The sequence below is a fragment of the Globicephala melas genome, chromosome 13, assembly GCF_963455315.2.
Source record: "Globicephala melas chromosome 13, mGloMel1.2, whole genome shotgun sequence".
Taxonomy (NCBI): domain Eukaryota; kingdom Metazoa; phylum Chordata; class Mammalia; order Artiodactyla; family Delphinidae; genus Globicephala; species Globicephala melas.
In genome coordinates this window covers 83,993,773-84,018,371 of record NC_083326.1, presented here as the reverse complement: position 1 = coordinate 84,018,371, position 24,599 = coordinate 83,993,773, and the positions used below count along the sequence as shown (strand labels likewise).

At 60.6% G+C, this 24,599-nt stretch overlaps 1 protein-coding gene across 27 annotated transcripts in view; it reads left to right on the top strand.

Moving 5' to 3' along the window:
• Positions 1 to 24,599, top strand: part of NCOR2 (nuclear receptor corepressor 2) — a 221,264-nt gene that overhangs the window by 195,154 nt on the left and 1,511 nt on the right. For 13 of the 27 annotated variants that reach the window (XM_060310855.2, XM_060310863.2, XM_060310853.2 and 10 more), the window contains 19 exons: positions 1,793 to 1,943; positions 4,687 to 4,827; positions 5,217 to 5,303; positions 6,001 to 6,299; positions 8,138 to 8,492; positions 9,644 to 9,865; positions 10,438 to 10,689; positions 11,525 to 11,674; positions 11,801 to 11,920; positions 12,011 to 12,230; positions 14,476 to 15,017; positions 16,076 to 16,225; positions 16,451 to 16,596; positions 17,096 to 17,289; positions 18,159 to 18,308; positions 18,925 to 19,073; positions 19,885 to 19,938; positions 22,894 to 23,115; positions 24,184 to 24,363. In XM_060310855.2, coding sequence (XP_060166838.1) covers positions 1,793 to 1,943; positions 4,687 to 4,827; positions 5,217 to 5,303; positions 6,001 to 6,299; positions 8,138 to 8,492; positions 9,644 to 9,865; positions 10,438 to 10,689; positions 11,525 to 11,674; positions 11,801 to 11,920; positions 12,011 to 12,230; positions 14,476 to 15,017; positions 16,076 to 16,225; positions 16,451 to 16,596; positions 17,096 to 17,289; positions 18,159 to 18,308; positions 18,925 to 19,073; positions 19,885 to 19,938; positions 22,894 to 23,115; positions 24,184 to 24,363 — 3,784 coding nt within the window. The remainder of the gene's footprint in view (positions 1 to 1,792; positions 1,944 to 4,686; positions 4,828 to 5,216; positions 5,304 to 6,000; positions 6,300 to 8,137; positions 8,493 to 9,643; positions 9,866 to 10,437; positions 10,690 to 11,524; positions 11,675 to 11,800; positions 11,921 to 12,010; positions 12,231 to 14,475; positions 15,018 to 16,075; positions 16,226 to 16,450; positions 16,597 to 17,095; positions 17,290 to 18,158; positions 18,309 to 18,924; positions 19,074 to 19,884; positions 19,939 to 22,893; positions 23,116 to 24,183; positions 24,364 to 24,599) is intronic. The other 14 variants (XM_060310875.2, XM_060310869.2, XM_060310868.2 and 11 more) reach the window with 9 other exon arrangements.

The window sequence follows — 24,599 nt, the reverse complement described above, 5'->3', positions numbered from 1 at the left end:
TGCTGAGTCATCCTCACAGAGGTGTCAGGGGTTAAAGGCTCCCGGGCATCCGTCGGCCTCCAGTTTCAGGTGGCCGCGACCCCAGCCGTGTGGGTCACTCACAGCCTTGCGATTGTTTCTGGCAGCTGCCAGATGTGTGCGGGTCAGGCTTCCCCACAGCCTCACTCCCAGGTGATGAAATCCGGTCATGGGACACACACAGGCTCACACACACACACAAACTCAGGAGCACACGGATACACACACATACACAAACTCACACACACACAGACTTACAGTGGGTGGGCTTCTATCCGCTGCCCCTGGAGGAGCCTTTCCTGCTGGGATGTTGCCGGCTCCCCGGCCGTGTGCTCTCCTGATGAGAGAGGTGGCTTCCCGCCCCTGGATTATCTATCACCCAGACTAAAGCCCGTTTATTCTGCACTGTTTGTGCACAAGCCTTCTGAAGTGTGGCCAAGGGGTCCCATCTAGGGCATCTGCTTTGAGACGTCGGGAGACCCGTCCGGATTCAGGGCGTCTTGCGTCTCCCTTGCTCGCAGACCAGGATCTGGGATGAAAGCCCGGGGTGCCAGTCGCTGCCCTTACCCCACAGAAGGGTGTTTCTTGGCAGAGAAGCTCCCGGGGGGAGACTCAGAGCGCACCAGCCTAGGGCTTGGCACGCAGTTGGAGCTGCATGTCTCAGTCAGCCCTTGGAATCGTAGAAAGAGAAGAGAGACGTTTGATTGGGGACAGCTTGTCTGTGACGGGTGCCTTTGAGAACCGTATACAGAGATTGTCTCCGTTTTGTAGATGTACAGGCTGAGGCTCAGAGAGGCAGAGTGACTTGACAGAGGTCACACAGCAACTTGTTGGTAAAGCTGCTGTTTGCCCTCCAGCAGTCTGACTCCAGATCCATATTCTGACCCCCCACTCGTGTTCGTGAAAGTCGCCCAAGGCGGGACACTACCCCACGTGGCTGTCTTCTCTCTGCCTGAATACAACCCCCAACAGGGAGCTCACTCCCTCTAAGGCACTGGTTTCTTGATCAGGGATCATTTTGCCTCCCAGGGGACGCTGGGCAATGTCTAGGAACATTTGTGATTGTCACATCTAGGGGGGAGCAGATTGGGGGTCACATGCACTACCGGCATCTAGTGGGTAGAGCCCCGGGGAAGGGCTGCTGAATGTCCTACGGTGCCCAGTTGGCCCCCACCTTAAAGAATCATCTGGCCCTCAGGTCACAGTGCCGAGGTTGAGAAACCCTGGGTTAGAGCTAAGATATCTGGTGTCCTGCCCGGATTTGAGTCCCCATTCTGGTTTTGGGAATGACATGTGGTCACAGGCACGTGGCTGACATCCCAGCGTCCAGGCTCTGAGAAAGGAAAATCCATATAGTACAGGTTGCAACACAGACTCCAGGGCCAGACTGCCTGGGTTCCAGTCCCGGGTCTGCCCCTCGTTAGCCAGGGGACCCTGGGCGAGGTCACCTTGCCTCTTGGCGCCTCAGTTTCCCCATCTGAACTAGGCACGATAGTACCTGACTTAGGGTGATTTCCAGGGTTAAATGAGTCGATGTAGAGAAAGTGAGCAGCACTTATTATTAATGTTACTGATGCTTTGTTCTGCGTGATTGTGTTCCGGCGGGCTCTGCCCTTTTGAAGCAGTACGTGCATGAACACGTGTGCACTGGCGGACACACATGTACCTGTGTGTGAATTTGGAAGGTGCACACGTACGCGTGCTGGGTCGTGTCTGGCGAGCGTGGGGGTCCCCGGCCGGAGCCCGCGGGCACTCACCCTCTCCGCACCCCCAGGGCACTCCAGCCGACGTCCTGTACAAGGGCACCATCACCAGGATCATCGGTGAGGACAGCCCAAGCCGCCTGGACCGCAGCCGGGAGGACGGCCTGCCCAAGGGCCACGTCATCTACGAGGGCAAGAAGGGCCACGTGCTGTCCTACGAGGGTGAGTCTCGTCGTACGTCAACGGCTGTCAGGAGCTGGTGGGGGGGCAGGGGCTGGCCCGGCCCTCCCATCCTTGGGCATCTTTTTTTTTTTTTTTTTTTTTTTTTGGTGGTACGCGGGCCTCTCACTGCCGTGGCCTCTCCCGTTGCGGAGCACAGGCTCCGGACACGCAGGCTCAGTGGCCATGGCTCACGGGCCCAGCCGCTCCGCGGCATGTGGGATCTTCCCGGACCGGGGCACGAACCCGTGTCCCCTGCATCGGCAGGCGGACTCCCAACCACTGCGCCACCAGGGAAACCCCCTCGGGCATCTTTGATGCCCAGGAAGGACCCTCTAGGTGAGAGGACCAGTGGTGACCTGGAGGTGGTTGGTCATGTGGTCACTTGGTATTTACTGGGGGCCACCCATATGCTGGGGGCCCAGCGGATGAAGCCCCCTCACAGAGCTCTCAGGACGCCCGCCCAGGATGCAAATGGGATGTCACCTTGTTAATCTTGAGTCTTGGAAACCTGCCCGCATCCAGTGTGGCTTGCCCACCAAACCCCAGACTTTGGTGTTTCTGGAGTTGGTCAGGAGAGAAGGGTCCAGAAAACATGGTTGGGGTTAAAGCGTAGCCAGATGTTTTCAGAAAACGAATCTAGGGGAGTGTGTTACCCTCCTGTCAGCTTCGTGTGGTTGAGAGCCAGGGTGAAAGAGTGTCTTCCCATTTTACGGATGTGGGAGCTGAGGTGCAGTGATGTCCAGTAGTCCTTCTGTGTGTCCACCCTCCTGGCCCCTCAAGAGAAAAGGAGGCCTGGGACTTGGGGAGCAGGGGCGGGCGTGTTTGGCCCATTGAGGTGGGTTCACAGGGAGGCAAGGCTGGGGTGACAACAGGAAGGAGGTGACCTCCCCATCCCTGCAGGTATGTAAGCCAGCAGCAGGTAAGGATTGGCTTTAGCTGTCTCCACCTCTGCCTGGTTCTTTACAATTTAGGAAGCAAACTTGTGGCCAGCCTTGCTAGACGTGTAGTAGGGGAACAGGCCCAGGCAGAAGAAGCCCAGGCTCACTCCCCCAGGCCTCTGGCCCAGCGCTCCTGGCAAACGCCGTGCTCTCTAATTGACACCACGTGGGTGGCAGGAAGGGGCGATGACCAGAGTGACGCGCCACCCCCTTGAGCCCTGGGCCCCCACTTCAGTGCCCCTCACTCCTCTCACCCTCTCTGTTCCCCAACCCGGGAGCCCTGCCTGGAAGGAGTTAAGGAAGTAAAGGGCTGGGCTGGGAATTTCCTGGCAGCCTCGGGCACCCAGGGGCGCAGAGATAAAAGCTGCTAATGGGCACCCCTCTCAGCAGCTGGCAGCTGTAGGGCTGCAAACTGCTTCTCCTCTGGCGGCGGTGGGCGCGTTTTCCTCTCCCTCCGCCTCCGCCTGGCCTGACTGCCCTCCCGCCCCCCAGGTCCTGGGAAGCAGAGGTGGTACCGTGGGGCTTAGGCACTTGCCTCTCTCTGCTGCCAAGTGGTGGAGACAGCCTTGGGGACAGGGGGTCAGCTGCGTCTTCTGTGCCAACCTCGGTATCCGACTGAGGGCCCTGGGGGATGGTCAGGGGCCCTGGAAGGGCAGACGGAGAGGCTGGCAGTCGAGGTGTTGTGAGCAGAGCCCTGGGTGGCATCTCAGCTCCGGCCTCCAGATCAGTTCTTGAGCCCCTACAGGCCTTAAGTTTGTCATCTGCAGAATGGGTGTAAATCAAGGCTTTAAATTTCTCACGTGCTTCCTGGGAACAGCGAGGGCCACAGGCCGGATGGAAGGCAGTAGGGGCCGGGGAGGACCCGGAGAGTGATGGCTGTGTCTACAGGGGCCCCGCCTCTGTCCTCCGATAGCTGACTGTCGCCCTGTAACGCATGTGAGCTCGCTGGCCAGACTTCTGATCTCTGTTTTCATCTGAAATCTCGCAGTGTTTAAACGTCAGCAATTCATTTTGAGCAGAATTTGGAGCAGCACCGCGGTCTATCCGCTGGCCGCCAGCTTGCAGCCCCTGGAGTAGCTCATGCCCTGAGGATCCCGTGGGGTCACGATGGGAAATCCTGGGAGAGCGAGCGTGCCCTTTATCCCAAGGGGCAGGCACGGGGCTCTCGGGAACTTGCTTCTGATACCCCGGGACGCAGCCATCCTTGGAAGGAGAGGCCCACTCGAGGAGCCCCCAGCCTGATGGGCGAGACCGAGGCTTGGCCTCCTCCGGGCTTGCCTCCTGGCTGCTCAGCCCCTCGGCCTGTCGGGGGCCCGCATGCCAGCCTGAGGAGCTCGCCCTTTGGGCTCAGCCTGGCTTGGAGAGGCCGCCTCTGCTGTGGGCACTCCTCGTCCCCTCCCTCCCCCCCGGCAGACACACACTCTCCCCACGTGGACACCAATGCACACAGTTTATTCCATGTGGCCTCACTTTGTTCTCAGTGGCCAGGTGTGCACACACACACACTGAGACCCACGGTGACACACACAGATGGTTGTGGTAACCCTGCACGTTCACACTCGGCTGGTGCATCTTTGCTCCCGTGCACGTGGTTACACATGTTCACGTCACACGTCGGCTCCCACGAGTGGCCGTGTTTGTGCAGTCACATACCCGCGCGTGGTCAAAGGCACACGCCTCCCTGCCAGCAGAACCGCGGGCTATTGCCTCCTGCCCACTGGGCCCGGCCGGTTTGCTGGTACTGGGCCCAGTGCACACAGGTGCTCTGGGGCTGCCCCTCATCGTGAGATCGGTCTGGTTTCCAGGTGGCATGTCCGTGTCCCAGTGCTCCAAGGAGGACGGCAGGAGCAGCTCAGGACCTCCCCACGAGACGGCCGCCCCCAAGCGCACCTATGACATGATGGAGGGCCGTGTCAGCAGGGCCATCTCCTCAGCCAGCATCGAAGGTGTGTGCCCTGCCCAGCTCCCTACTCCAGGGGGCACAGAAGGGCCAGGGGAGGGCCTAGGACCTGCCCCAGGGGCTTCCCTACTTGCTGGGTGATGGCAGGAAAGGGAGAGAATTTCTCTTTCTCAGCTCCCCCTGGAGGGAGGAGATGGGATGGTTGGCCCTACTTTACAGATAGGAAAACTGAGGCAGGGTTTTTCTGAAGCTCCACTTGGAGGTAGCACAGGGCCCGAGAAGTGGTCCTATGCCGCCACCACTATCATCGTGGGGACTGACACTAAGTGGCTGGAGGGGCCCGCTGCTGGGAGGGGGCGCTGGAGACCCCGGCTCGTCACTGCCAAGGCCGGCTCGGGGAGCCACGAGATGATGCTCTTGCTCTCCCCCTCCCAGGTCTCATGGGCCGCGCCATCCCGCCTGAGCGACACAGCCCCCACCATCTCAAAGAACAGCACCACGTCCGAGGCTCCATCACGCAAGGTACCCTGCCCTCTGCTCCCCAGGTGTCCCCACAGGCCCGGCCACCACGCCCTCACGGCAGCTACAACAAGCCCTTGGGCTTACAGTCAGGGTGGGCGGGGGAGGGAAGGCATACCAGAGTGGGTGCCCAGGTATGTGGAAAGGCATGTAACACACGTGTACACGACAGGTATGTGTGCAGGTTGAAAGGCAGAGCGAGGCATTCCTTATGTATTTGAAAACAAAAAGAGAAGCAAGATACTACCCATCACCCTCAACTCTGTAGACGTCATTTATTCAGCATCTGCTGTGCTCTGCGCTTGGTGCCACCCCAAGTGCTCTCTGTATCTTATCTTATGGAACAGACTCCAAGAGGAACATACAGTTGGTGGGAGGATCAAAGAGGTCAGGTACCCTGCCCGGGTTCTCCTGGCTGGTCAGTGGCAAACCAGCTACTGAGAGCCCCATTCTATGCATCTTATCTATGTTATCTCACTGAATGTTCATGACTTGGTGAGGGGTTTCAGTTACTACTCCCATTCTATATGTGAAGACATTGAGGCTCAGAGAGGGCAAGTCATGTGCTCAAGGTCACACAGCAAGTGAGGGCCTGAACCCAGGTAGTCTGGCTCCAGAATCTGCCAGCATGGAGGCCCCAGGTTAGGATGGGTGAGGTGGGGTGCAGGTGCAAGGGTCAACGCCCCGTCCTCCCCGGCAGGGATCCCACGATCCTACGTGGAGGCCCAGGAAGACTACCAGCGTCGGGAGGCCAAGCTCCTGAAGCGTGAGGGCACGCCGCCCCCGCCCCCCCCGCCCCCGCGGGACCTGGCCGAGGCCTACAAGGCCCGGCCCTTGGAGGCCCTGGGCCCCCTGAAGCTGAAGCCGGCCCACGAGGGCCTGGTGGCGACGGTGAAGGAGGCCGGCCGCTCCATCCATGAGATTCCACGGGAGGAGCTGCGGCGCACGCCTGACCTGCCCCTGGCCCCGCGGCCGCTCAAGGAGGGCTCCATCACGCAGGTACGGGCGCGGGGCTGGGCGGCTGGGCCAAGATCGGGGCGGCGGGTGCTGATGGGCACCGCTCTGGCCCCTACAAATGGGGAAACTGAGGCCCAGACTCGTGGAGTGCCATGCCCAGGATCACACAGCTGCTCATCACTGACCGTCATCACGTCCGTTCCAGATTCCATGCCAAGGCCTTTAGACTATATCCACGACCTCGTTCACTTGTATTTACAGCCCAGGAGAGTCATGGCTATCATCCCCATTCTCCAGGTGGAGAAACTGAGGCCCAGAGAGGTCAAGAAGCTTGCCAGACCCCAGAGCTAGATGTAATAATGAACACCGGTCATGGATCGAACCCCCGATCCATGACCATAAGACATCGTGACTTATCTAACCCTCACAGCAGCACTCTGAGGTAGTTCTCTTACTGTCCTCATTTTAGTGGTGAGCAAACAGGTTCAGAGAGGTTAAACAGCTTGTCCAGGGTCACACAGCAAGTAAACGGCAGTTGTGCATCTCAAATCCCAATGTCCCTAAATCTGCAACGTCTTTGCTTCTCGGCATCCACTTCTCCCACCAGCATGTTGCACCTCACCCTACCCCCACCCCCGTGGCTCTGGCCCCCCAGAGGCCCCAGCCTGGTAGGGGAAGATGAGCTCTGATTGTGTGAGGAGCTGGTCGGTGGAAACCACCTAAGAACCAGTGTCTCTTCCCTTGGTCAGAGGTGGCTGATGTGAATGAGGAAGGAGCGTGGGATCCAACGGGGGCTGCGTGGCTGTGAGGTGGCAGGGACTGGGGAGGGTGTCCAGGAGGCCTACAGTTGGCTAACGGCACAGAGGTGCCCCGGGAGAAGGCGGGAGCGGTGGGAAGATTGTCGAAGGCCAGGGGACGAGTTTGGCTCTCAGCCTCTGGGCAGTTGTGAAGCCATTGGCAGGAGTCCACCATGGATCCAAAAGGGAGGCCAGTCTGATTCTGGAATATTCTTTTTAAAATAAGGGCACTTCCCCTTCTTAAGAAAGTAATTAAAACACTCCCGAAGGGCTTCCCTGGTGGCGCAGTGGTTGAGAGTCCGCCTGCTAATGCAGGGGACACGGGTTCGTGCCCCGGTCCGGGAGGATCCCACATGCCGCGGAGCGGCAGGGCCCGTGAGCCACGGCCGCTGAGCATGCGCGTCCGGAGCCTGTGCTCCGCAACGGGAGAGGCCACAACAGTGAGAGGCCCGCGTACGGCAAAAAACAAACAAAAAAATCACTCCTGAATAAAAGCAGAGTTCTCTTACTTGGCAAAGACACAGAGCCCACCGTATCCTGGGTTTCCCCGGCCTGCGCAGACAGGGTGGGGTCGTCTCCCAGGCGGCCGGGCTGCAGCTCGTCCGTGACCCCTGTTTCTTCAGCTGCCCTTTCTGGCCGTAGAGCAAACATGAACCTGTGCCCTGACCTCTGAGACTTGAGCCTCAGGGAGGTGGAACTGGATTTTGCGGCTGGCTTTTCTGGCTTGGCATTGGGTGGGCCGCCGAGGGTCCCAGACTGACAGGAAGAAGGTATTTGCCCTCATGGGGGTGTTAAGTCTCTTGCCAGCAAACCCCAAGGGCCAACAGAGGTTCCCCCACTTGCTCCAGGAAGGGCTGACCTCTGAACTTTGTGCCCCCTTCTGCAGCCCCCCAGGTGGCTCCGGTGGCCAGGGTCCAGGACAGGGGTGGGCAGGGCAGGGACAGGTGTGCGCTCATCTTAGGCTTAGCAAAGCCCTTCCTCCCCCACCCCTGGAGGCATGAGATGTCGCTCCCATTTCATAGCTGAGAAACTGAGGCTCAGAGCGGTTGGGTAGCTGATGCTTAGCCCCCCCTTGCCCCTCAGGGCACCCCGCTCAAGTATGACACCAGCACGTCCTCCACCGGCTCCAAAAAGCACGACGTGCGCTCCATCATCGGCAGCCCCGGCCGGACGTTCCCGGCGGTGCACCCGTTGGACGTGATGGCCGACACCCGGGCGCTGGAGCGCGCCTGCTACGAGGAGAGTCTGAAGAGCCGGCCGGGCGCTGTCAGCAGCTCGGGGGGCTCCATCACCCGGGGGGCCCCGGTCATCGTGCCTGAGCTGGGCAAGCCACGGCAGAGCCCCCTGACCTACGAGGACCACGCGGCGCCCTTTGCCAGCCACCTGCCCCGCGGATCACCGGTGACCACACGGGAGCCAACCCCGCGCCTGCAGGAGGGTGCGTGGGGCGGGGCGCGAGGTGGGGCGGGGCCACGGGCTGGGGCGGGGCCACGGGCTGGGGCGGGGCCTCGGTGGGCTCCGGTCTCTGAAACTGCCTTACCATCCACTCCTTAGCTCAGGAGCATCCTCGGGGCCACCACATCCATTCCACCTGCCAGACCAGTGGGTTCTACCTCCAAACCATCCTCAGGCTTCTCTCCATCTCTCGGCCACCTCCAGATCACCTGGCTTCCCTGACTTCTCTCTTGTCCTGCTAATAATCTGCTCCCCAAACGGCAGCCTGAATACTTTTTTGAAATATTTACATCAGATTACGCCACTGTTCTGCTTAAATCTTTCTAGTGACTTCTCACTGCACTTAGGAAAAAGTCACCCTTTTCCGCCATGGCCTTGGGAGCCTGCAGGATCCCGCCCCACCCACCTTTCCATCTTACTTCCAAATTCCTTTATCTGCTGCTTTATGTCTCTTCCTTGACCACACTCAGCTCATTCTTTGCCGAAGACCTTTGCACGTGCTGTCCCCTGTGCCTGAAATCCGCCCCCGCCCCCCGCCCCCCACCCGCCTTTCAGATCTTTACCTAACTGGTTTCTTTTGCGCCCTTCAGGACTCTGTTCAAATGTCACATCCTCAGGGAGGCCTCTTATGACCACCCTCCCCCCTTCAGTATTCTGGTCACATTCTGTCACATTTAAAAATTTTCTTCAGAGCATTTATTACTCTGAGATTCTTTTTCGATGACTAGTTGATCATCTGTCTTCTGCATTGAATGTCAGCCCCACGGGGGCCGGGATTTTTCTGTTTTGTTCAGCGGGGGAGCCCTAGCGCTTAGAAAGTACTCGGTGTGTCGTAGACACTTAATAAACATTTTTGGTTGATTGAAGGAATGCACAAGAAAGGGAACGAAGGAAAGAAAGAATGAACTTTTTAAAAGAGCTAAAAAACAGAAGCAAGTGAGTGAATGAATAAATAAAAGGAAAAATGAACTAGACACAAATGGATGGATGACGAGGCCTGATCCCTGGGGATCCCAGAGACCCTACCCTCAAATGACTTCCCCAAAGCACTAGCCTTGGCAGCCCCCGTGTTGGAGGCTGGGACACGTATGGCACAGAGGTCTGATGCCATCCCCACTTGGCCCGTCCCCACAGGCAGCCTCTCGTCCAGCAAGGCGTCCCAGGATCGGAAGCTGACGTCCACGCCCCGTGAGATTGCCAAGTCCCCGCACGGCACTGTGCCTGAGCACCACCCCCACCCCATGTCGCCCTACGAGCACCTGCTCCGGGGTGTGAGTGGCGTGGACCTGTACCGCGGCCACATCCCGCTGGCCTTTGACCCCACCTCCATACCCCGTGGGATCCCTCTGGATGCAGGTGATTGTCCCGGACCCACAGAACCCTGCGGCATCAGTGTCAGCCCGAGGGCTCCTCCGGCATCAACTAGCTGCCACTAGGTGGGGAAACTGAGGCATGGTGGGGGGGAGACCCAACAGTGTAATCGTGTCAACAGTTTAGGTGAGAAACAGAATTTCTCTTAGGGGTCTGAGAGACATGCTGGGTTAAACGTTTTTCAGTGGTTTTCTTTTCCTGCGGAACTTATCAGTGCCTTTAAAATTGCAAATGTATCAAAAGAGGGCTCAAGGGTGAGCGTTCCCCAGACGGACGTGATCTGAAAATCCGTTTAGAAGGATGCAGCCCTTAGGTATTTTAGTGATCCCCATTTTGGATGCCCTGTGTTTGGGGGGATTTCCATCCAAAGAACATTATCAATCAGAGACACCCACATGTGTGTTGGGGCAGCGAGGGTTTTTCTCCTTCCAGGCTCTCAGTTCTGTTTTCTGGGGGGTGTTTGGGAGAAGCTGGGAGGGCATTGAGACCGGCGGGGTGGGGTGGCATTCCCAGCCGAGGTGTGGGCCGGCCTGACCTTGCTCCCCTTCTCCCGGCAGCCGCTGCCTATTACCTGCCCCGGCACCTGGCCCCCAACCCCACCTACCCACACCTGTACCCGCCTTACCTCATCCGCGGCTACCCCGACACGGCGGCACTGGAGAACCGCCAGACAATCATCAACGACTACATCACCTCGCAGCAGATGCACCACAACGCGGCCACCGCCATGGCCCAGCGAGCTGACATGCTGAGGGGCCTGTCGCCCCGCGAGTCCTCGTTGGCGCTCAACTACGCCGCCGGCCCGCGAGGTGGGTGGGGCAGAGCGCTGCCAGTCACGTGGGTGGGCAGAACCCACCACCCAGAATTGGCCTTATCCCTGGTCTGCCCAGGGTCCTGAGAGCACAGGACACGTGTGTGCCCACGCGTGCACGTCTGTCCTTGCCAAGGCGGCTAGAGCAGTTGCCTTAGAGGCTCGGGTTGTATCACTGCGCTGAGAGCACACACAGACCCGGCAGGTGGTGCAAGGTTGTGTGTGCTGTGGGTCCTGGACGCACACACACGGGCTCTGCACGTGCTTGTGTCCTCTTGGTATGTGTGGTCCCTGGAGTTGAAAAAAAAAGATGGAAATGTGAGGCTGTTTGAACTTCAGGTTCCCTTGAGTCGAAACCAGCCCGTGGTTGCTTTGCATACGCGTATTACAGTCGCCTTGTGGAAACACTTCTGGAATGTGCTTCCGGAACAACCAAGTACTAGTTACGGTCCAGTTGGTAAAATCGGTCACGCTGGGTATTTCATACAGTGGGGATTGAGTACCAGGAAAGGACTGCATAGGGTCAAAGGCAAAAAGGGCACACCAAGAGCACAGCAAAAGAGCAAAACGGGCATAGCGAGGTATGCAGGGGCGCCAACTGCAAGCCACATCCACTTCAGGGTTTGGGAGCGAAGGGACGGGGTGCTGGGAGCACCCGGCATTCAGAGAAGGGTCCTGCGGGCCCGGTGCGGGGACCAAGGAGGGAGCATCCGGCCGTGCTGCTTCTCAGAGGACACGCGGCGCTCCACCGGCTGGGGTGGTCCAGCCAGGAGGCAGCCTGGCCCCTCTCCTCCCCCGACCGCTGCAGCCCGGCCCCACCTCCTCTCTCACAGGCATCATCGACCTGTCCCAAGTGCCACACCTGCCTGTGCTGGTGCCCCCGACACCAGGCACTCCAGCCACCGCCATGGACCGCCTAGCCTACCTCCCCACGGCACCACAGCACTTCAGCAGCCGGCTCAGCAGCTCCCCGCTCTCCCCAGGTGAGGCCCCCACCCCCGTTCTGGGTGTCCTCGGGCAGATGCCTTGCCCTCTCTGTTCCACCCTGGAAGACAAATCCAGGGCCCTTCCTGTGTCCGGGGCTGAGCCGCAGGCCTTTGGGTTTCCAGGAGGCCCCACCCACTTGACAAAACCCACGGCCACGTCCTCGTCCGAGAGGGAGCGGGAACGGGAGAAGTCCATCCTCGCGTCTACCACCACGGTGGAGCACGCGCCCATCTGGAGGCCCGGTAGGACGGCGGAGCCGCCAGCACGCGCCCCAGCGGTCCCTGTGGCTGCGCGTGGCCCGCCCCTCTGATCCCACGGCTTGTTTCCACCAGGTACGGAGCAGAGTGGCGGCGGCGGCGGCGGCGGCGGCAGCGGCGGTGGGGGTGGGAGCAGCGGCAGCCGCCCCGCCTCCCACTCCCACCAGCACTCGCCCATCTCACCCCGGACCCAGGACGCCATCCAGCAGAGGCCCAGCGTGCTGCACAACACGGGCATGAAGAGCATTATCACCTCCGTGGAGCCCAGCACGCCCACGGTCCTGAGGTGGGCCAGGTTGGCACAGGGGAGGGGACAGGCGGGGGGGGGGGGGCGGTCACTGGATACAGGTTGGGGGGATGCGCAAGTGTACCGATGGGTTGGGAGGTATACGGGAGAGTGAGCGATGGCTGGGCAGGTAGGTGGGTGGGTGGCTAGGTGGGTGAGAAGGTAAAGAGATGGGTGATTGGGTTAGTTGGATGGGTGGGTGGATAGATGAATGGATGGATGGGTGGATAATAGACTTTGGGTGGGTAAGTGGGTGGATGACAGGTGAGTAGGTAGATGCATAGGTGGGTCAGTGGTGGATAGATGGGTGGCGGAGCTAGATGAACGGGCAGGTGGGGGGGTAGATGGATGATAACAGCAGGTGGGTGGGTGGATGGATGGACGGTTGTGTTAGAGAGCCAGGTGAATAGGTGGATGGATGGAGGTGGGTGAACAGATGGTGGGTGATTGGATGGAGGTTGGGTTAGATGGGTGAGCAGGTAGGTGGATGGATGGGTAGATGGGTGAGTAGATAGGTGATGGGTTGAGTAGGTGGGTGGATGGGTGGTTGGGTGGGGGTAGGTAGGTAGGTGGGGAGGTGGGTGGATAGATGGGTAGGTGGACAGGTGATGAGTTGGGTAGATGGCTGGGGGGGTTGGGTGGGTAGATGGATGAGTAGGTGGTTCATGGGGTAGATGGATGACGAGTTGGGTGGGTGGATGGGGGAGTAGTTGGGTAGGTTGTCGAGTTCAGGAATGGAGTCTGTGGAGCGGAGAGGGAGAGGCAGAGTAAGGCCTGTGAGGAGAGCCTTTCCCGTTCCTCCCAGGATTCAGGGCCCTACAGGGAGGAGACAGTGTCTCTCTTGGCTGGACAAAGTCCAGAGGTTCCGTGAAGATGGGAGAAGCTGCAGAGGTCCCATATGTGTCCCCCCCGCCACCCCCGGAGTCCACTTCCTATCACAACAGGCCCAAGACCCACCTCCCACCCCCTGCCCAAGGTCTGTGGGCAGAGCTGCCTGATGGGGGAGGGAGCCTCCCCGATACCCCTGCCCACCAGCGACAGTTCAGAGGCGGCTGCTTCTTCCAAAATGAAGTGTCCGTTCATGCAAGTGTGCTTCCATTTGGCTAGTCTAAATCATACCTTCCCCACCACCATTCCCATTATGAAAAATGACATCATTTCCCAAGCACACAGGCTTGTCCCTTCTGAGTCAGGTCCCCAGCGGGTACGCATGGAAGGAGCGCCTGAGTCTCAGAGTGGGGCACCCAGGCGTGAGCTCCCACCAGCAACCACCAGTGAGAGGCTGTAGCAGGGACATCAAGCCCTTTCCCAGTGGCAGCTGAGTTAAGACCCCTGGGAGAGAGGGTTAGCACAAGGCTTCCTCATGGAAAACGCTAGGCTTGGCAGGCCACAAGAGATGGTGTCGGGCCAGCTCACGTCCAAGCCTGTTTCCTCATCTGCAGAGCAGGGATAGTTACACTGACCCTGTGAAGGTCAGAGAGAGTGCATCTGTGCACTCCTTCTTCCTGGTAGGCCTGCGGTGGGTCTCCTGCCCTGTGCTGGGTACGGGGGACACGGTAATGGGTGACGCATGCAGTGCCCTCTGAGGGCTTGTGGGCTAGACCCATAAGCCTCTGGGGTAAGGAAGAGCGCTCCAGGCAGAGGGGACGACAGGGAGCCCTGTGTGGCCCCACTGCCCTGTCCTTTAACCACCCGCCCTAGCCCGCCCTCTGGGCCTTTGCCCTGTGGCTCCCTCATTTCCTCCCCAGCGCATGTGCCAGCCCCTCAGAGTCCTCCGTGAGCCCTGCCTAAGAGCTCCCTTGCCATTCTCTTAGCAGAACGTAACCCAGACTCGTTCACCTTCGAGCAGTTGCCACACTGATAGGGGTTTAATTTATCACGTTATCACATTAAGACGTGCGTAGTCTGTCTTCTCACCTAGAACGTACGGCGCTTTTGTCTGTTCTGTGCACTGCCGTACCCCAGTGTCTAGAACGGCGCCTGACACGTCGTAGGTGCTCAGTAAAAAGTTTTGGGCTGACGAGCTGATGGGCTGGATGGACGGCAGGTGGATGGGGTAGGTGAGGCCACATGGCACGGGGGCTCGCAGGTCACAGTAGGCAGCGTTTATTCTGAGAGCAGTAGGGAGAGCGGGAGCTCTTCCGGGCAGGGGAGACTCTGCAGGGTGTCAAAGTGAGGGAGTGACCCTGCCTCGGCCTCACAGGCCCCGGCTGTGGCTCGCGCAGCCGCTGACCCTGCCTCTCTCCTCCCCCAGGTCCACCTCCACCTCCTCGCCTGTCCGCCCGGCCGCCACATTCCCACCCGCCACCCACTGCCCACTGGGTGGCACCCTCGACGGGGTCTACCCCACCCTCCTGGAGCCTGTCTTGCTGCCTAAGGAGGCCCCGCGGGTCACCCGGCCCGAGCGGCCCCGAGCAGACGCCGGCCACACCTTCCTCGCCAAGCCCCCAGCCCGCGCGGGGCTGGAGCCCGCGTCCTCCCCCGGCAAGGGCTCCGAGCCCCGGCCCCTGGCGCCGCCTGGCTCCGGCCACGCAGCCATCGCCCGCGCCCCGGCGAAGGGCATCACGCCCCACCACGCCAGCCCGGACCAGCCAGCGCCGCCTGCCTCGGCCTCGGACCTGCACCGGGAAAAGACTCAAAGTAAACCCTTTTCCATCCAGGAATTGGAACTCCGTTCTCTGGGTAAGACCACCCTGACAGCGGCCACCTTCATAGACGCGATAATCATGCGTCAAATTGCTCACGATAAAGGGCCGCGAGAAGGAGGTTCGCTGGCCAACGACTCCCCTCGCGATGGTAAGACTCCTGGCCCCACCGCCCACCCGCTCCGTCTTGTGGCCTAAAGATATTTTCAGATCTCTGCTTTTTATTTTTCCCCCATTTTTCGTTGGTTTTGGTTTTTTGTTTTGAAAGTCGTCTTCGTCGATTGCACGCTCTGATGGTTCCTCCAGCCGCGCACACCCGCTCTGAGCGGGGGGCAGCCTCATCCTTTGCACATCGTTTTATCATGATTTTTTTGTGTTGTTTTGGATTTTCGCTTTTTTTCCTTTAATGAATGGATCTGTGATTTTGACTTTAGCCGCGCCTCCCATCTCCCCCTTTGCGCCTTTGTCTGGGGAGCGGGGCTGCAGAGGGGCGCAGGCCGATGCCTCCCGCCCCCCGGCATTCGGTGCAGAGAAGACGGGGTGGGGGGGAGCGCCGCCACTCTCCAGGAGGAGCTGGGAACCTGCCCCCTGCGTCCTGCCCAGGTTGTGAGGGCGTCTTGGGGGTACTCTGCCCCACGCTCCCCTTGCCAATCCACCAGCCAGCAGCCCCGGGGACGAGGGGCGTCCTCCATGCTGGAGCGGGGCTGTGGCCCGGCGGGGACACTGGGACCTGAGTGTCGCTCCCGCCCCAGCCCTCACCGACCTCACTCCCTCACTGCCCGTCCGCTGCCCCTACACTCCCTTCGCAGAGCCTCATCCTCCCCCCTGTCACTCTGCCCGCCCCTGGCCCGCCAGCACCACCGGGTTCCGTCTCCGTCCCTTTTCCCACCTGTGCTGCTGTCCAGCTCTCCCTCTGCTTGGATCTCTCCCCGTGCCCCTCCGCCCTCCTGCCTGTGCGTCCTGTTCTCTGCGCTGCTTCCGTGTCCAGCTCTCTCTACAGCCCTCTCTCCCTGCAGCCCCCGTCCCTCTTTTCTCACTCTGCCCCCACCCCTGGCCGGCCAGCAGACCCCACGCTGGCTCTCTCCCTCTCTCTCCCTCGGCCCCAGCTCCCACCCCCGGCCTGGGAGACCCCGCCAGTGTGGGAGGGGAGGCTGGGAGGGGCAGCCTGGCCCTGGCGCTTGCCTGACTCGTGGCCTCACCTGGCTTCAGGTTACCACGGCGGCGGCTACAGCCCTGATGGGGTGGAGCCCGTCAGCCCCGTGAGCTCACCCAGCCTGACCCATGACAAGGGGCTCCCCAAGCACCTGGAGGAACTCGACAAGAGCCACCTGGAAGGGGACCTGCGGCACAAGCAGCCAGGTAGGGTCCCGCCCTGCCTCCGAGCCCCCTCCCGCCCCCCGCGTGTGAGACAGGGGCAGTTGTCACCCCATCGCGCAGGTGGGGAGACTGAGGCACTCAGAGGTGGCGGAATCGGCCTCGCACCACGGCTCAGAGGGCAGAGCCGGGCTCTGAGGGCAGCAGCCCCGCCAGGCACACGCCTCGCCCCCCTCAGCCACGCCCTGACCTGCTCTGCTCTGCCCGCAGGCCCGGGGAAGCTCAGCGGCGAGGCTGCACACCTCCCACACCTGCGGCCGCTGCCCGAGAGCCAGCCCTCGTCCAGCCCGCTGCTCCAGACCACGCCAGGGGTCAAAGGTCACCAGCGGGTGGTCACGCTGGCACAGCACATCAGTGTAACTACCCCTCCTCTGCCCCCTCCTCATTGCCTTTGTACCTGGGGTGGGACCTGGCCCCGAGGAAGGGGGGGGAGCGTCCACGCACTGTCTGGTGGGTAAACTGAGTCCTGGTGAAGTGAGCCAGGGATCTGGGGGTCGGTGAGGGCAAGCCATGCCAGGGGTCCCAGAGTCTCAAACTCAGGTGCTATATCTACCCCCTCATCCAGCTGACGGAGCCTCAGGTGCACGAGCCCAGCCGCGATCCACATCTTACACACGCTGGGCAGGGGAACCCGACCCACCTGGGGGCCCACTTTGAGACTTGGGCCAGTGCCTCCACCCCATGCACTTGGGGGCATTGAGGCCGTGTGGGCAGGCCCGAAGCCCCCTGGGGAGCCAAGGACCAAGCCCCCGGGTTCTGCCCCCAAAGTTCAGTCCAGCCCTCACCCCGCCTGGAAGGTTCTGGCAGATGGCTGGCGCCTGACCCTGCTCTTGTCCCCTGACCCTTGGCCTACAGGAGGTCATCACGCAGGACTACACGCGGCACCACCCGCAGCAGCTCAGCGCGCCCCTCCCTGCCCCCCTTTACTCCTTCCCTGGAGCCAGCTGCCCCGTCCTGGACCTTCGCCGCCCACCCAGCGACCTCTACCTCCCAGCCCCGGACCATGGCGCCCCGGCCCGTGGCTCACCCCACAGTGAAGGGGGCAAGAGGTGAGTGGCGGTGGGAGACAGGGTGCCCCTTGCTGGTCACCACCGAGAGGGCTCTGTTAGGTGTCTGCTGCGGGAAGCTTGAGCCCAGTAAAGTGCGAGGCCCGCCTGGAGCCACTGCACATGAGAAACCGAGGTTCAGGGAGACCAGGGAGTTTGCTCAAGGTCATGGCGCCGCTGGACAATAGCTGTTACATACGCCACACTCGGGGGGATTCCAGGCACCAAGCTGAATACTTCACACCTGTTAACCAGGATCCTCACCACAACCTTGGGAAGCGTAGGCAGTGTTATCCCATTTCACAGACAAAGAAACTGAGGCACAGAGCAGTGAATTCACTTGCCTATAGGGACGCAGCAGCCAGTAAGTGGCGGAGCAGGGATTCGAAGCAGAGCCGTGTGATGTGAGAGCCGCCTCCTAACGGGCACATACACACTTGCACTCCTGGTTATCCCTGGGGGGCTCCCTGGTCAGAGAGGAGAGGATCGGGGAGGGACCCCCGCTCTAGGATGAAGGAGCCATTCCGGGTGGCGCACAGAGTTGGGGAGACGGCAGCATGTCTTTGGGGGAACAGTGGGGTCCCTGGCGTCGGGGTGCAGCAGGGGTTCAGCCAGATTCAGCCCACGGCCTGTGCTTGCGTGGCCCATGAGCTAAAGATGAGTTTATGTTTCTAAAGAAAGAGAATACACAGCAGAGACTACAAGTGGCCCATGATGCCTGAAATGTTTGCCAACTGACCCTTTGCAGGAAAAGCGTGCTAACCCCTGGTTTAGAACGAGGCAGGGCTTAGTGGGGAGTGGAGAAAGGGATGCGCCCCTTTCAAGAGGGAGCCCTGAGCTCTGACCACCGCGGGGACCCTCTCTCCGCCCAGGTCTCCAGAGCCAAGCAAGACGTCAGCCTTGGGCAGCAGTGAGGATGGTATAGAACCTGTGTCCCCGCCGGAGGGCATGGCAGAGCCCGGGCATCCCCGGAGCACCGTGTACCCGCTGCTGTACCGGCACGGGGAGCAGGTGGAGCCCAGGTACCTGCACGGCAGCCCCTCCCCTTCCTGGGGCACTCGGGACTCGGGCCCTTGCCCACCTGCGGCCTCGATCCACCACTGTGCAGCTGGGGGCCTGGCAAGGGCTTTGGGGTGCAGCCGGGGGGCCTCAGACCCGCTAAACAAGGTCAAAACTTGACGGACCTCCACGGCTGCTTCCTGAGCCGTGGGCTGGGGTCTCTTAGCTCAGGCCCGGCCCCTGTTGCCGGCACTTGAGGATCTGAGAAATAAAGAGCTAAGTGTGCTGGACCAAACTGGGGCTCCGGGGAGCGGGGGGGGGATGGAGGTGGAGAGAAAGGGCCCCCTGACCTCAGGGGCAGACGTGGTCTGAGCCCACTTTGGTTCCCGAGGCTCTTTTCTGGGAGTCCGGCTATTGCAGGTAGACAGGCGTGGCCCACCGGGGCAGCTGGGGCTCTGCAGAGACACCCTGAGCCCAAGGATAGGTGGCTGACACAGGGGATTTCGGAAGACATGGGCCCTAAGAAGTGGGGGGAGCAAGCGCGAGGTGGGAGAAGCTTCATTCTGAATTTCGAAGGCAGCTCAGGTGGTAAGCTCCCCGTCGTCAAGGGAACTGACCTGGGGTGTCTGACCCTCGCAGCAGGATGGGCTCCAAGTCCCCCGGCAACACCAGCCAGCCGCCGGCCTTCTTCAGCAAGCTGACCGAGAGCAACTCGGCCATGGTCAAATCTAAGAAGCAGGAGATCAACAAGAAGCTGAACACCCACAACCGGAACGAGCCAGAATACAGTAAGGGGCCCACCCTCCTTGGGGGCAGGGCTACCAGGGCCCACCCTCCTTGGGGCGGGGCTACCAGGGCCCACCCTCCTTGCGGGCGGGGCCACCAGGGGCTGGGGGTTAGCACAGCCGGGTGGACCCGCCGGCCCGTCACCTCACGTTCAGGGAGCCCGTGTTGTCCCTCCTTTTCCCGTAGGCATTTGCTGGGTTGTCACAGCATGATGCCCGGCACACGGGGGGCACTCGGGGGATATTGGCACGCACGCGTCTGTTCGTAGTGGGCGCCAGAGATCGGGATCACGCCCTTACGAGGACCCCGTGTGTACCCCACGCACGATGCGCCTCGCACCTGTGATTTGTTTTCCCCATTTATGCGGTTACTGGACGTAAATCCTAGCTTAGCTCTACCCTGTCAGCACAGAGCCGGGCACATAGCAGCTGCTCGAGAGAGCACATGAGCGGGTGAAGCAACGAGTGAAGGAACCTCACATCCCGGCCTCGGAAGACTCACTAGCGCGGGGAGCTCGGGGCCCTGCAGAGGCTTTTCTCTTTCTGGGGCTGGAGTCGCAGCCTTGCAGACAGTCCCTGGCCCAGGCTGCTAAGTCCAGAACCTTGCCAAGTGTTGTGCCTGGGCCAGTAGGTCAGCAGCCTCAGGGGGCTGGCTCGAAATGCCGACTCTCAGGCCCTGCCCCAGCCCTGCTAAATCTGTCTGCATTGCGCAAGCTCCCAGGTGGTGCACCTTGCCGAGACCAGACAGGGGACGTAGGGGGGAAGGTGCTTTCCAGGACCTGTAGGCCTCACCCATCTCGTCGTCCCCCTCCAGATATCGGCCAGCCCGGGACGGAGATCTTCAACATGCCCGCCATCACCGGAGCAGGTAACCCGGTCACCCTGGGCTGCTCGGCCGACAGCCCGTCCCCTCCCTCCCCCTCCCCCGTCACTGTGCGCCCAGGGAGGTCAAGCTGGGTGTCTGGACCTGGAAGGAGACTTGGGAGTGAGGCCTCGGAGGTCCCTGGGCCTCACATCAGCCGTAGCCATGGTGACAGGTGGCCTTTCGTAGTTCAAGTGTATCCCCTCCTCTGCGGTGGGGATGCAGACACACACAAGAGGCCGGCGGGGTCTGGCGAGGAGTGTCTGTTTGGAGTTCAATTTCAAGGCCTCTGGTGCATGTAGGACAGTATAGAATCACACACAACTACCCGGAACCTGTCTGTTGGGATCTCGGATGGAGATGTGAGTGTGTGGAGTGGGCCTGTGTGTGCACGTGGTCCACGTGGGCGTTTTTTGTAGGTGGAGCATCGGTTTTACTGGAAAATTCCATCCAGGGAGCTGGGGAAACAGTGCAGATGTATTCCAGAGATGAGTGTAAAATTCACACACATTTTTTTAAATATAAATTTATTGTATTTATTTATTTTTGACTGTGTTGGGTCTTCGTTGCTGCACACGGGCTTTCTCTAGTTGCAGCAAGCAGGGGGCTACTTTTTGTTGCCGTGCACGGGCTTCTCGTTGCGGAGCACGGGCTCTAGGCGCGTGGGCTCGGTAGTTGTGGCTCGCGGGCTTTAGAGCGCGGGCTCAGTAGTTGTGGCTCACGGGCTTAGTTGCCCCGCGGCATGTGGGATCTTCCCGGACTAGGGCTCGAACCCGCGTCGCCTGCACTGGCAGGCGGATTCTCAACCACTGCGCCACCAGGGAAGCCCCACACACATTTTTACACTGAAACGTAAGCCTCCTATGATGGTTTGGAGCCTGTGGGGTTACACTGTGCATTTCGGCTGCCTCTGTAGAAGGACTGGGACGGGGCTTTGGGGAGACACCCGGTGTCTGGTGTGAAGCAGCTGAGCCAGAGCAGGCAGGGCTGACCCTCCGCCGGAGGCCTGCCCGGTATGGGGAGGAATGAGGCATCTTTGGGGGGATGTGCTGACCTTCCCTGAGGGCCGTCGCAGCTCTGGGAATGTGCTGAGCAAAAGGCAGCCATTGGATTTCATCAGGGGGCCACGGGGCCTCTAAATGGGGGTCCCCACTGGGGAATGTCCACCCACCCAGAGACTAGACGCTGGGTGAGCCTCGGGCAATGGGGAGGAGACGATTCGGCCAAAACAACAAGATGGACAGAAATGAATGTTTTCATGTTTCCATTTCAGAGATGCTCATACACTGACCCAGGTGCGTGTGTGTGTAGAAATTCATGCGGTACAAGGAACTTGCATATAAATTAGACTCAACTATTTTTCAAAGCAGTTTAGGCCACACGCACACAATTTCCCCAGACCCCCGTCTCTGCTGCTTTAGGACTGGAGACGGTCAGCTTCCTGCCTAGCACTGACAGACCACGGACCCGTGACCTTGGGTGGCAGGTTCAGTAACGTCTGTGATCGTAGGATGCTCACCTACCGAGGAACCATCATGACCTGTATCCCTAACGTCTTTTTTTTCCACTTCCCAGTGTCTTAGTTCGTAGGATCATAAATGCTTCTCCCCCCCCCCCCCCGCCGCCCCACTCACCCCCGCTGGAGATTTTGCTTTTCCTTGACCGACGTGACTTTTTTTAAGTGCTGATGAGGCATGGCCGAGACACAGCTAGAAACCTGTCAAGGGGTCCTGTGGCTGTGAATGAGCTTGAAACTAAAAGGAAGAAAAGAAAATGAAAACGTAGACAGCAAATCGTAGCTTTAGAAATGTGATTTTAGATGCTGCCGTGTTGCTCCGAGCCTCCCAGGAACCATCGGTCCAGTTTACAGACGAGTTAGGGGTCAGCAAGACCTGTTATTCGGCCACTTGGTAATCATACAACTGACTTGGAGTGGAAGTTTTAAAATCCATGAAAACTTTGCCCAGTGGCAGGCAGAGAGCTTCGTCGGAGGTTTTTGGAAGCAAAGTCTGGTTTAACAAAAATGCCGAAAAGAGGCACGTTCCCCAGGGTTTGCAGACGTCCCCAGAATGGTTCACAAGCAAACAAGAGAGGGACAGAAAACCTGGTAAACAGAAAACGAGGCGTAACTGGTGTGACTTGGAAGTGGGTGTCTGGAAGGATTCGTGAGGGACAGTTGTTGATCGGACCACTTTGTGCCGGGCGGCCGGGCCGGGGGCGGCCATGTGATTGTTTCCAGCTCTGCCCTGACCCCCCGCACGCACGTAACTGCATGGCTGGACCCCCCTCTCCACCGTCCGTCTCTGCACCTCTTTCTCCTTGTGGCTCCCGGGCGGGGAGAGGGGGTGGGAGGAGAGTTAGGCCCAGCTGCGGGGGCAGACAGGGGGCTTGAGGGTCCCGGGCCTCGCAGGCAGGGGCGGCCGGAGGACCATCTGGTCACCTTCCCTCCATTCCTCCCAGCAGCCCCCGGGAACCAGGGTGGACCCCCCAGCGCCCAGCACTGAGCTCTGGCTTGTCTTAGTTTCCCAGCAGCCCTTCCCCCAAATAAGGGGACCCCCTGATCCCGCTCCCCGTTCCTTTGTAAGGCCACTCAATTTTTAAAAAAAGAAGCAGCCCCAGCTGGGGGTTAGGGATCCAGAAGGGGCTTCTGATTTCCCCGAGGGCAGAGTAGGAATGAGGCTGGGGGGGGCGGTCATCTAACCACCCCGAGCCCACCTCTTCCCCCACCGGGAATTCCTGAGGGCTTCCAGGGCCCGAGTCAGAGGGAGCCGTCCGCCCCCACCACCCTGCAGCGGAACCACGGGGGGAAGACAGGGAAATCAAGAATCGTTGCTTTGCCAAAATGTGCTCACTGTGTGTTCTTTCTTCTCCTCCCTCTCTCCCTCTCTGCTTCTCTCTCCCTCTCTCCCCCTTGTCCCCCCGGCCCCTGCGGCCCCCTTTGTGTGTGTGTCTCTCTCCCAGGCCTCATGACCTGCAGAAGCCAGGCGGTGCAGGAACATGCCAGCACCAACATGGGGCTGGAGGCCATTATTAGAAAGGCGCTCATGGGTAAATATGATCAGTGGGAGGAGCACCCGCTCAGCGCCAATGCTTTTAACCCTCTGAATGCCAGTGCCAGCCTGCCCGCTGCTATGCCCGTAACCGCTGCTGACGGACGGAGGGAACACGCGCTCACCTCGCCAGGTCTGCAGGCCTCCTCCACCCCGTCTGTCCCACCCCGGTGTCATTAATCCTCCCGCCTCCCTCCGCGTTCCTCTGACCAACCCCCCTCCAGCTTTGGAGCTTGTGACTCTATTTTTGTGCGTGTTTGACGTGGTCCTGGAGTTGGGTAACCCCGAGCTGGGCGGACACCCCCCCAGGTGTCTGCGTGGCCCCGGCCCGCCCGCGCCCGCTGGGCCCGAAGGAGCTGCCGCTTTTCTAAAAACACTCACGCCGCTGCCCGAGCCCTGCCCTGCCTCCCTCCCCGGCTGGGCATTCGTCCCGGGATGCCCACGTCCTGGCCCAGCTTGTGTGTCCTTGGGGGAGATCGGGCTGGAGTGAGGACCCACTCTCTCTGTGTGGATCGGGGGGACCCTTGGGCTCACGGCAGCCAGGCCAGTGGGCCCGGTGTCTGCTGCGGCCACCAAGCATGTTCACGGCTGGCCCTCGGGGCTGATGGGGTGGAGACCAGCATCTGTGTACCAGATCCGAACTCATGAATCAGGGAAACCAGACGGGCTGGCTCGCCCTCTGCCCTGGGTCCCTGATCAACACTCTGCGTATCAGAGCAAGGGCCAGGCAGAGAGTTCTTGAGCCATTTTTCTGACCTGGACACTGTGGCCCTGGGAAGCTTCTGGACTTAATGAGGGCCCAGGCCTGGCCTCAGGAGCCCTGGCTTCTCTGCAGAGGGCCTGCAGCCTGCCCAGCCCCGGCACAGTCCTGGGGCGGTGGTCAGGGTCAAGCCAGAGGCCTGAGGCTCCGTGCTTGAGGTATTAGCCCCTGGTGGGTAGGGGGCCTCAGGGCAGCCTGAGGGGGCTTTGCAAATAGTTCTACCCACTCCCCTAGCAGAGACCCCTCCAGATCCAGGCTCCCGGCTGGGGCTGGCCATCTGGGCGATCTCCTTGGCTTCCCAGGGGGCTGGGCTGCTGTTCCCCCTCCCCGGGGGGCCCGGGAAGCAGGGGTCCAGGGCCTCACCCACCCACCCCCGCCACCTCTACAGTGCGAGCACTGTCCTCAGTCCAACTCGGCCCCTTCCCATGTGTCCCCCTGCAGGTGGTGGCGGGAAGGCCAAAGTCTCTGGCAGACCCAGCAGCCGAAAAGCCAAGTCCCCGGCCCCAGGCCTGGCGTCTGGGGACCGGCCACCCTCCGTCTCCTCAGTGCACTCGGAGGGAGACTGCAACCGCCGGACCCCACTCACCAACCGCGTGTGGGAGGACCGGCCCTCGTCCGCAGGTGGGCCCCGGGGGCGGGCAGGTGGGCCTGGCCGGCTGCCCGAGCACCTACTGTGTGCAGAGCGCGTGGTCAGGCCTGTTCTGAGACACTCGCCCAGGGCCCTGGCCAGCTGAACTGGGGCTCGCAGATGGTCAGGATGCTTCTCGTAAGGGCCCAGGTGGAGGGAAAGAGCACGATTTAGAGCGAGGATGAAGGATTCAGGAAGTGAAGAGAGAGGCCTGTGGGCAAGGGCCGGT